We start from the raw sequence: 12,332 nt of genomic DNA on the forward strand, positions 1-12,332 counted from the left end.
CTACATTACCATGTGAAGGCTTCTGACCAGCCAGGAGACTACACTGTAGTTGGCTAACCTATGCTACATTACCATGTGAAGGCTTCTGACCAGCCAGGAGACTACACTGTAGTTGGCTAACCTATGCTACATTGCCATGTGAAGGCTTCTGACCAGCCAGGAGACTACACTGTAGTTGGCTAACCTATGCTACATTACCATGTGAAGGCTTCTGACCAGCCAGGAGACTACCTAATACTGGAACTCCTATTTATTAACACTTTTAACATTTCACCAGATGAAAACTTCAAGAGATAGCCGGGATAAATTGTATACAACAGCATCAGTAAATGATATGTTATGCTATCAAATCACATCAATACTAGTTATTTTGGATAAGCCCCAGTAATGCTTGTAAATTAGCAGCTGGTTTGTTCCATTCATGATTACCCTTCATTCTCTTTGCTTATGAGCATTGAAGGAATATGAACTATACATTGTTGTGCTCATATATGCAATGTATGTTACTGGTACTAGTTTGTCAGAAAAAATGAGAAAGCCTGAAAATCCAACATAAACCATATGCATGTCATCTCCACAATCGTGATATAGGTCCAATTATTGTTATAAATTAAGTCAAAATATCTAGATCTAATTTATAAATATCAAGAATCAGCTTATTTGTTATTTTAAAATTCACTAAATATACCACCAGCATAGTGGAAAATCACTGAACAAGAGTTAAATAAAGTGTGTAATATACACAATAAGTTCAAAGGCACTAAAAGTACAATATATATTTGCAAATGTATCTATCATACATACATGTAAGTACATAATCGCAAACATGGAAAATAGGAAACATACCATGTACATTGAACACTTGTAATTTACACATAAATTAAAATTCAGGTGAGATAACATTCAATGCCCAGACTTGTCACCTGGTATAAAAATATTTACTACACATTTTGTATGGAATGATCCAAGGATAAATAAAGAAATAAAGGCATGCAACTTTGTTTACCATACTTGTAAGGCCATTACAAATAAAGTAAAAATATAAATATATGATGCAATGGCTACTGCCATTACTATGACTTACCGAAAACAATGAACACAAGAAATTAAATTAAATATATGTCCTTGTGTGATATCAAAAAACATACTTATAACATAATAATAATTAAATAATATAATACAATAATTAAAAGTCAAAGTTCATTACATTTTCAAGTCAAAAGTTGGTATAATGAATCCCTGATGTGGTTAGTAAATAAATTGTCCATAATATATACCAACTTAAGGTAATTTCAAGTACATACAACAATAAACTTTGACCTCATAAGAATGGCTGTATTAATCTATCTTTTGTTTGTTATCTTGAGGCAAACATTTATACCACTTTTGATCATGTGACCCCACTATCCATGTGTTTATTTCTGTAACTCCACACTTGGCTTTTGTTTTTATGTAGATTGTTACTGGTAGTAATTATCACAGTTGTTTTTATGTAGATTGTTACTGGTAGTAATTATCACAGTTGTTTTTATGTAGATTGTTACTGGTAGTAATTATCACAGTTGTTTTTATGTAGATTGTTACTGGTAGTAATTATCACAGTTGTTTTTATGTAGATTGTTACTGGTAGTAATTATCACAGTTGTTTTTATGTAGATTGTTACTGGTAGTAATTATCACAGTTGTTTTTATGTAGATTGTTACTGGTAGTAATTATCACAGTTGTTTTTATGTAGATTGTTACTGGTAGTAATTATCACAGTTGTTTTTATGTAGATTGTTACTGGTAGTAATTATCACAGTTGTTTTTATGTAGATTGTTACTGGTAGTAATTATCACAGTTGTTTTTATGTAGATTGTTACTGGTAGTAATTATCACAGTTGTTTTCACGTAAGTAATGGCCACACATGTAGAATAATAATTTATACAATTGTTAGTGTCTGGCGCACTCTGAGTTTTGCCAGGTGGCCAGGTAGTTCTTTCTCAACTAATGGGTTTACACCATCAATTTCATGTTATTAGTCAGTTCCTATAACCTCTTCTCTATGAGTGATTTGTTTGGGATAGCTCTACAGAAGTACACATTTCAGGAATACATTTGTCATGACGGCATGTGTTTATGTTAATGATTATTGTTAAGGTAAAAACTTTATGATACAATTGTCTCTTTCCTAATTAAAGTTACATTCACACTTTGCAAATTGGTATGGTACCAACTAATCAGTGACCAATATACTGAATAAACCATTAAATGTTAAAATTGTTGATGTGTATGGAGAAATTAACTACAGAATAGAAATTCAAGCAGTCCTCTAAAATTAGGTTAGATTTAAAAACAATAGACAATTACTGAGATTGAAATAATAGTCATTGTTTGTCCAAGAAGGTGAGTTACATTGTAAGTAAATAAGTATCTACTCTAACGGTACTTTCAAAATGAAATGGTTGGAAAGGATATCTATTTTTATATTTCATATTTTTTACATAATTTACCTACCGGTAGTTCTGAAAGTGATGGTTTACATACTTGTAAAGTATAAATGCTACTTTGATGCTGATTACAGTACACCATTGTATATATATATATAATATGAATGAATAAATTACATAATGTATGTTAATAAATAAATTAATCAACAATATTGATCTGAATTTCCAAATAATTTGTTGATCATTAGAAACTCTACAAAAACAAATTTAGTGAAAAAAAAAAAGCTAACTTCATAGAAAACATTACAGTACAATCATGATAAAAAAAAAAGTTAAAATCTAAGTGAAGAAAAAACATTCCTGTTGTCATTGTGATAACCAGATTCAAATAGACCAGCAGTAATATTCTGTATCTTAGTAGGTAACTGCCATGAGTGAAAATGCACTTTTATGAAAAAACAAAAACAAAACAAAACATTTTTAATCTGATAACCTTAAGACACGTTATGTACATTACCTGTAATTCCTCGACAAGAAACTATTCCAGTTTGACAAACTTAAACATCAAAGCTTCATCTTATTCTGACTGGTCAACTATGGCATACACTTGTACATTTTATTAACAGTGATCTAGAGATGGTAAATCTAAATCAAGCTGTAAATATGACTATCAAGTCTAGTTTGAAAATAATTAAAGCTGTAAACAAATACCCAAATGAAGCCTGTATTATTTCAGCCAGTCAAACCAGTCATTGAAGTATACAGTGTTTTCTTGTCACACTTGGGGGCACAATACAAACACCAGTCATTGGAGTACATTCGCTGGTTCCTGGCATCCCTTGCGAATGACAATTATGACACGGGTAACTAGTAATCGCCATATTGTTCCATTGGGGCTGGATTCTGGCCCAAAGGCACGTGACTAAGTGTCGTAATTTGAAAACATTCTAATATTCGTTTTCTGTAAACAAGTCTTCATTATGCCATGCCCATACATTCTTCCTTCTTAGACTTACATATTTGAGATGTTTCTGGCATTTCTAGCTTCTGTACAAAAGAAACAGTCTATTATTCGCCTAACTTTCAAAAGTAAAAGGAAACCCCTGCTCTAGGACCACGGCGTAACCGCTGATGTCAGGTAACCAAGGGAAATAGAACAAGCAACAAGAAAGTGACGGAACAATCAGAATGCCGGGACCGTTACTAGTTACCTCAAGTATCATAGCGTACCAAGCCACAAGAGGTGGGAACCAGCCAATGGAGTATACAGTGTTCTCTGGTCAGACTTGAGGGCGTTATACATACACCAGTCATTGGAGTACGCAGTGTTCTCTGGTCAGACTTGAGGGCGTTATACATACGCCAGTCATTGGAGTATGCAGTGTTCTCTGGTCAGACTTGAGGGCGTTATACATACGCCAGTCATTGGAGTACGCAGTGTTCTCTGGTCAGACTTGAGGGCGTTATACATACGCCAGTCATTGGAGTATGCAGTGTTCTCTGGTCAGACTTGAGGGCGTTATACATACGCCAGTCATTGGAGTATGCAGTGTTCTCTGGTCAGACTTGAGGGCGTTATACATACGCCAGTCATTGGAGTATGCAGTGTTCTCTGGTCAGACTTGAGGGCGTTATACATACGCCAGTCATTGGAGTACGCAGTGTTCTCTGGTCAGACTTGAGGACGTTATACATACACCAGTCATTGGAGTATGCAGTTTCTCTGTTCAGACTTGAGGGCGGGATACATACACCAGTCATTGAAGTACGCAGTGTTCTCTGGTCAGACTTGAGGGCGTGATACATACACCAGTCATTGGAGTACGCAGTGTTCTCTGGTCAGACTTGAGGGCATGATACATACACCAGTCATTGGAGTATGCAGTGTTCTCTGGTCAGACTTGAGGGCGCTATACATACACCAGTCATTGGAGTACGCAGTGTTCTCTGGTGAGACTTGAGGGCGCTATACATACACCAGTCATTGAAGTATGCAGTGTTCTCTGGTCAGACTTGAGGGCGTTATACATACACCAGTCATTGAAGTATGCAGTGTTCTCTGGTCAGACGTGAGGGCGCTATACATACACCAGTCATTGGAGTACGCAGAGTTCTCTGGTGAGACAAACATTTTTACTCGGTATCTAGATCAGGTACACTTGGCAACTCAGGAATACTTGGACTTCGGTCAATCCTACAATAATTATCACATGAAAAAATATTCAGGATTAGAACCTATGTTATGGCAAGGAAGCATTTTTAATACAAAACTAAAGTAATTAATTGTAAAGTAATTTATGTGTTTTATCTAAGAAATTTTGGCCCAATTTGATTCAAATACATTTTAGTTATTACAGTCACTTATACAACACATTTGCTTTATTGATAGCATGTTCTTATTTTGTATGTAAATGACATGGGTGTTAAAATAATTATGCTTCAATAGAGCAAGTATGGTACATATATATGATAGAATACATGCATTGATCACAATTGTATAGCACACGTTTTCTCACATTGTCATGGTAACGATTCACTGACAGTAATTCCTTGAAGTTATACGCCATACAGTATACATTTATGTCTGAAAAGTGTATTTTCCAAGTTCACAATTTCAGGACAATTATACTGAGGAAATATAAATTACTATAATGTACTAAGAATATAATACATGTAAGGACATTAAATTGTGACATGCACCAAACCATGGAAAAACAAAATGACAAAATTGCCCTAATTACTGCCCCAAGTTCATGTACATACATGTATCCAACTTATATTCCCCCATGTTAACGGAACCAGGTAAAAGGTTACTGAATTATGATGTGAGGGTCAGAAACATTTTGGACTGAAAAAGCACAGAGCTGGGATGAATAAAACAAAGCTGGGATGAATAAAACAAAGCTGGGATGAATAAAACAAAGCTGGGGTGAATAAAACAGCTGGGGTGAATAAGCACGGAGCTGGGGTGAATAAGCACAGGGCTGGGGTGAATATGCAAAGGGCTGGGGTGAATAAGCAGAGGGCTGGGGTGAATAAGCACAGAGCTGGGGTGAATACGCACAGGGCTGGAGTGAATACGCACAGGGCTTGAGTGAATACGCATAGGGCTGGAGTGAATAAGCACAGAGCTGGGGTGAATAAGCACAGGGCTGGGGTGAATAAGCACAGAGCCAGGGTGAATAAGCACAGAGCCGAGGTGAATATGTACAGAGCTTGGATGAATAAGCACAGAGCTGGGGTGAATATGCGCAGAGCTGGGTTGAATAGGCACAGGGCTGGGGTGAATAGGCACAGAGCTGGGGTGAATAAGCACAGAGCTGGGGTGAATAAGCACAGAGCTGGGGTGAATAAGCACAGAGCTGGGGTGAATATTCGCAGAGTTGGGTTGAATAAGCACAGAGCTGGGGTGAATATGCGCAGAGTTGGGTTGAATAAGCACAGGGCTGGGGTGAATAGGCACAGGGCTGGGGTGAATAAGCACAGAGCTGGGGTGAATATGCGCAGAGTTGGATTGAATAAGCACAGAGCTGGGGTGAATATGCGCAGAGTTGGGTTGAATAAGCACAGAGTTGGGTTGAATAAGCACAGAGCTGGGATGAATATGTGCAGAGCTGGGTTGAATAGGCACAGGGCTAGGGTGAATAGGCACAGGGCTGGGGTGAATAAGCACAGAGCTGGGGTGAATAAGCACAGAGCTGGGGTGAATATGCGCAGAGTTGGGTTGAATAAGCACAGAGCTGGGGTGAATATGCACAGAGTTGGGTTGAATAAGCACAGGGCTGGGGTAAATAGGCACAGGGCTGGGGTGAATAAGCACAGAGCTGGGGTGAATATGCGCAGAGTTGGGTTGAATAAGCACAGAGCTGGGGTGAATATGCGCAGAGTTGGGTTGAATAAGCACAGAGCTGGGGTGAATATGCGCAGAGTTGGGTTGCATAAGCACAGAGCTGGGTTGAATATGCGCAGAGTTGGGTTGAATAGGCACAGGGCTGGGGTGAATAGGCACAGGGCTGGGGTGAATATGTACAGGGCTAGGGTGAATATGCGCAGAGCTGGGTTGAATACATTGTAGGCACAGGGCCGGGGTGAATAAGCACCGAGCTGGGATGAATAAGCACAGAGCTGGGGTGAATAAGCACAGGGCTGGGGTGAATAAGCACAGGGCTGGGGTGAATAAGCACAGAGCTGGGTAGAATAAGCCCAGAGCTGGGATGAATAAGCACAGAGCTAGGGTGAATAAGCACAGGGCTGGGGTGAATAAGCACAGAGCTGGGATGAATAAACACAGAGCTGGGTTGAATAGGCACAGAGCTTGGGTAAATATGCACAGAGCTGGGGTGAATAAGCACAGAGCTGGGTTGAATAGGCACAGAGCTTGGGTAAATATGCACAGAGCTGAGGTGAATAAGCACAGAGCTGGGTTGAATAAGCACGGAGCTGGGTTGAATAAGCACAGAGCTGGGTTGAATAAGCACAGAGCTGGGGTGAATAAGCACAGAGCTAGGGTGAATATGCACAGAGCTAGGGTGAATATGCACAGAGCTGGGGTGAATAAGCACAGAGCTGGGGTGAATAAGCACAGAGCTGGGGTGAATAAGCACAGAGCTGGGGTGAATATGCACAGAGCTGGGGTGAACAGGCACAGAGCTAGGGTGAACAGGCACAGAGCTAGGGTGAATAAGCACAGGGCTGGGGTGAATATGCACAGAGCTGGGGTGAATATGCACAGAGCTGAGGTGAATAAGCACAGAGCTGGGGTGAATAAGCACAGAGCTGGGGTGAATAAGCACAGAGCTAGGGTGAATATGCACAGAGCTGGGGTGAATAAGCACAGAGCTGGGGTGAATAAGCACAGAGCTGGGTTGAATAAGCACAGAGCTGGGTGAATAAGCACAGAGCTAGGGTGAATATGCATAGAGCTGGGTTGAATAAGCACAGAGCTGGGGTGAATAAGCACAGAGCTGGGGTGCATATGCACAGAGCTTGGGTAAATATGCACAGAGCTGGGTTGAATAAGCACAGAGCTGGGGTGAATAAGCACAGAGCTAGGGTGAATATGCACAGAGCTGGATTGAATAAGCACAGAGCTGGGGTGAATAAGCACAGAGCTGGGGTGAATAAGCACAGAGCTGGGGTGAATATGCACAGAGCTTGGGTAAATATGCACAGAGCTGGGGTAAATATGCACAGAGCTGGGGTGAATAAGCACAGAGCTGGGGTGAATAAGCACAGAGCTGGGGTGAATATGCACAGAGCTTGGGTAAATATGCACAGAGCTGGGGTGAATAAGCACAGAGCTGGGGTGAATAAGCACAGAGCTGGGTTGAATAAGCACAGAGCTGGGGTGAATATGCACAGAGCTGGGGTGAATAAGCACAGAGCTGGGTTGAATAAGCACAGAGCTGGGGTGAATATGCACAGAGCTGGGGTGAATAAGCACAGAGCTGGGTTGAATAAGCACAGAGCTGGGGTGAATATTGCACAGAGCTGGGGTGAATATGCACAGAGCTGGGGTGAATATTGCATAGAGCTAGGGTGAATAAGCACAGAGCTGGGGTGAATATGCACAGAGCTGGGGTGAATAAGCACAGAGCTGGGGTGAATAAGCACAGAGCTGGGGTGAATAAGCACAGAGCTGGGTTGAATAAGCACAGAGCTGGGGTGAATATGCACAGAGCTGGGGTGAATATGCACAGAGCTGGGGTGAATAAGCACAGAGCTGGGGTGAATAAGCACAGAGCTGGGGTGAATATGCACAGAGCTGGGGTGAATAAGCACAGAGCTGGGGTGAATAAGCACAGAGCTGGGGTGAATAAGCACAGAGCTGGGGTGAATATGCACAGAGCTGGGGTGAATAAGCACAGAGCTGGGGTGAATAAGCACAGAGCTGGGGTGAATAAGCACAGAGCTGGGGTGAATAAGCACAGAGCTGGGTTAAATACAAAGTAAAGAGCACAGAAGAATAAGTACAGAACCATGATAGTGAAAACACTGTAATGCCAATAACTTACTCATGAAATGCAGCCGGTGAGGATATTGACCGTCCACTTTCTTTATATTTTTTTTTCTTCTCTTCTGATTTGTATGGATTACAAAAAGATTTCTGTTTTAACATGCTCTTCACTAAAATCTAAAAAAAAAAATCATTAACAACATGGATTTAAATTTACATAATATTATATTGACTAATTGTGCAAATGTGACAATAATTGCACGTCTTACCACAGTCTCTATCTTTGGTAGATGTCTAACTGAGTTGCTGATTTCTTCATCTGTAACTTCTACCAGTGTACAGTTATCAGACTCACTAAGTAGGTGAATTCTACCATCAAGTGTCACCCATGGATGTATCTTACAAAAAATAACATTCTGAATATTAATACTAGTCATCAAACTAGAATTGAATTAAATAGATTCCATGTATCAATTAATATGTTTAACAAACATGTATAATTCAATACAATCATCAAAGTGGATAAAAGTAAAATACAGAATTGCATATTTATCATATTACATTGTCCTTCCAAGTTACCTCACAATAGCAAATTGAATAGGAAATGGTGCCATTCATAAAAGATGCACGGGGATCCTACTGAAGCAGGCATAATTTGAAATTCAAAGTGTCCAATGACTGCGGGTGTTTGAATCAAGTTGAAATTTGCCACTATGTATAATGCATTGTGGGAAAGATTCAAACTTGTTATTAATGACCATGTCACTTTATCTCCTCTCTTTTTTTTTTACAGTGGACATAGTATGAATGTGAATCAGTTGATCAGAAAATGTGGACATACAGCCTGAATATTTTATCTTGATTTTAGTAAAGTGTTTGATAGATCACAGTATCAAAATGATTTACATGTAAGCTGGAGATTAATGTAAATATTATAAAATAGGTTGCATTTTTTCACTGACAGGAAACAAAAGTCAGTGTTATGGAAGTTTAGTTATAATTTGATGGAAGTAAAAGCCAAAGTGCCACTGAGAGCCAATCTAGGTCCTCTTCTGTTTGTTGTGATGCATAATGAAAATCAAGATATGATTATAAATTCATATTTTATTTTTAGTGACAACACACCTTATCAGAACATTTTGATTTAAATGTGGCAGAACATTCTGTAGTGCAGTTAAACTTGGACAATATTTGCGAATAGTTTGAGATGCACAAAATGAATCCTATGAAATGTAAGGAGATGAAGCCTTGTTTCTCTGAATCAAACTTTCCCCATTAGTAATTGATCATAATTAGATTTGTCAATAGGTAGAGGTGTCTAAGTATTGATATTTGTAACTCGTTAAAATTGAAGTATCGTGTTAATGAATTAATTAACAAAGCCAATTATGGCTCCAGTAGTTCACTCCTGAATTTTCGATTGTGGTGTGGCAGGGAAGCTTTTTGAATAATATTAATTGCCTTACACATCAATAGTCAAGCTTGTCAACTACTCTTGTGAACTAATTTTGATATCCAAGATGTCAGTGTATATTTAATAATTTAATATTGGACTCAAATATTGTCCACCCTGAACATAACTATTAATTTAAAAATAGCTTAATACCAGAACAGAACATGCTTAAATATGCAATTCCATCGAGCAATTCATTCAAAGCAGCCAGTCTTGTATTCCATTGTAACTGTAAATAAACAGACGTATTCACCTTAATCTCAGGAAGTGATATCCTCTTTACTGGGTCTTTTTCCAACATTCTGGAAAGAAGATCTTTAAGAGAATCGCTAATAGCTCTCCTAAAAAAAATTAAAACATTCATGAGGAACATTTGTTATCACCACTGACAATCAACTTTATCCACTAACAACATGACTGGACACATGCTCCTACACATCCATATAGGGATCATGAATGTGTTCAATCAGAGACTACCGGTACTTAAAGTAGAAGGGTCGTCACCTGTGCACGAACAGGAATTGAGTTCCAAGCGACGATAACAACACACGCTAAAACACAAAGGCTCATGGGTAGACGCTTGTTTGTAAACATTGACACGTTTGGCCATCTGACGCATGCTCAGGTGACGACTCCCCCACTTTGAAAGACAGACTCCTGGATAATTTGGATATTTTGAACTTTGTGTCAAATGAACTTTGAACGATCTTGAACTTTGAAAAATGGTTTGGACAAACTGATTAAAATGACAAACAGAACCCAATCTACTAGTCTTCATTTGTTTATGACTATTACAATGTATATTTATTTAGTAATATTAGTTTCATTGCTTTTGTTATAGCAATTCATTAATCTTTGATAGCAAAAATATTTTGTTCAAAATACTCTTTCTCAGTTCCAAACAGAAATTATTTCTTTGTTCTCAACAATGCATTTACTAGAAGAGAACTGTTTTTCACAACAACATGTTGGTTGGTCTCACATGACTTGAGTAAAAACTAGCTTGCAATGTGTTGTGACAATGTTGCAAGTCAGTTGTTTTATTAACACATACATCTATTTAAAAATGAAGCAGCAAACAACACCATTTTTTATCTTGCTGCTTCTCACCAAACAATCAAAGTGCATGTGCATATTCTGAAACTTAAGCAAGACAGCTTATAGTAAGCGCTAATGGATTCTACTTTATTGCTTGACGCAGTGATAGTACGGTACTATTGCCATAATACCATTACAATCAGAAAACATATAGCCATGAAAGCTGATAGAGATAGCTACAATAAGTGGAATGTACAGCCACAAAACCCAAAATGTACAGCCACAAAAACTCGAAACTAACAGCCACAAAAGCTGAAACGTACAGCCACGAAAGCTGAAAAGTACAGCTACAAAAGCTGAAACGTACAGCCACGAAAGCTGAAAAGTACAGCCACAAAAGCCGAAATTTACAGCCATGAAAGCTGAAAAGTACAGCTACAAAAGCCAAAATAAACAGCCATTAAAGATGAAACATACCTCAGCTGACAAATATGAATTAATGAGACATAAATCATGTGTCTGAGAAAACCAAATAAAGAAGATTATACATGTATCCACAAAACTTACTCTGGTGGGAACTCTACTGGTTGTGTTTTTATCTTCTGATGTAGAGCCAGAATAAAATTATCTGTGAATGGTACCTGTGATAGAATAAGAAAGTGTATTAATAACACATTGCTTGAATGTGTGGGAAAAAATTACATTTAAAACAAAGTATTGAAATCTTAACAACATTATTGTAAGCTTGTTTCAAAATGCTTATATTATATTATATTATATTATATTATATTATATTATATTATATTATATTATATTATATTATATTATATTATATTATATTATATTATATTATATTATATTATATTATATTATATTATATTATATGTATACATGTATGTACATTATGTCGTTTATGAAGTTTAATCCCAATTGTCCAAACAAATGACATTTTAGGTTTCACACCACAATTACAATTCATATCAAAGTGCAGGGTGGCCATGAATGGTACCTCTAGCCTCTATGAACACCTAAATCTTATATTTATTTTGATTTCAAGCGAAAACCAACTTGTTTTGGAAAATAGACACAATACAATTAGAAGGAGCTTTTTAAAAAGATATCGCCAGAAAACTTCAAAATATTGTATCAGTGTAAAATTTTCCAGGGTCATACAAGTGTTGGCGGCTTTCACTAAATTGTTTTGATACAAATGTCATAAAAACATCAAACTGTGCGGTTATATGAAAACCCTAAAATGTGTGACTACATAAAGTTATTTACAACATGATAAACATAAAAAAGAATAGTTCATTTGATTTTATTTGTATGCTAATATTATTATATTTTTTTCTTAAAAAAATAAATCTTTTTATATGGGCTTGTCCTAAAATATAAGATAACAAGCCATGCATGGCATAGTCCCCATTGTATGTATGTATGTAATGTATGTACC

At 37.7% G+C, this 12,332-nt stretch overlaps 1 protein-coding gene across 1 annotated transcript in view; it reads right to left on the reverse strand.

Moving 5' to 3' along the window:
* Window positions 1-8,442: 8,442 nt before the first annotated feature.
* Window positions 8,443-12,332, reverse strand: part of LOC102801852 (calcium/calmodulin-dependent protein kinase kinase 1-like) — a 47,950-nt gene continuing 44,060 nt past the window's right edge. Inside the window, exons 9-12 of the mRNA XM_085490996.1 lie at window positions 11,447-11,520; window positions 10,095-10,182; window positions 8,658-8,786; window positions 8,443-8,565 (exon numbers count right to left, since the gene is read on the reverse strand). Coding sequence (XP_085347122.1) covers window positions 8,443-8,565; window positions 8,658-8,786; window positions 10,095-10,182; window positions 11,447-11,520 — 414 coding nt within the window. The remainder of the gene's footprint in view (window positions 8,566-8,657; window positions 8,787-10,094; window positions 10,183-11,446; window positions 11,521-12,332) is intronic.

Source organism: Saccoglossus kowalevskii, chromosome 16 (genome assembly GCF_978046115.1).
Source record: "Saccoglossus kowalevskii chromosome 16, keSacKowa6.1, whole genome shotgun sequence".
In the NCBI taxonomy this organism is placed as follows: Eukaryota; Metazoa; Hemichordata; class Enteropneusta; family Harrimaniidae; genus Saccoglossus; species Saccoglossus kowalevskii.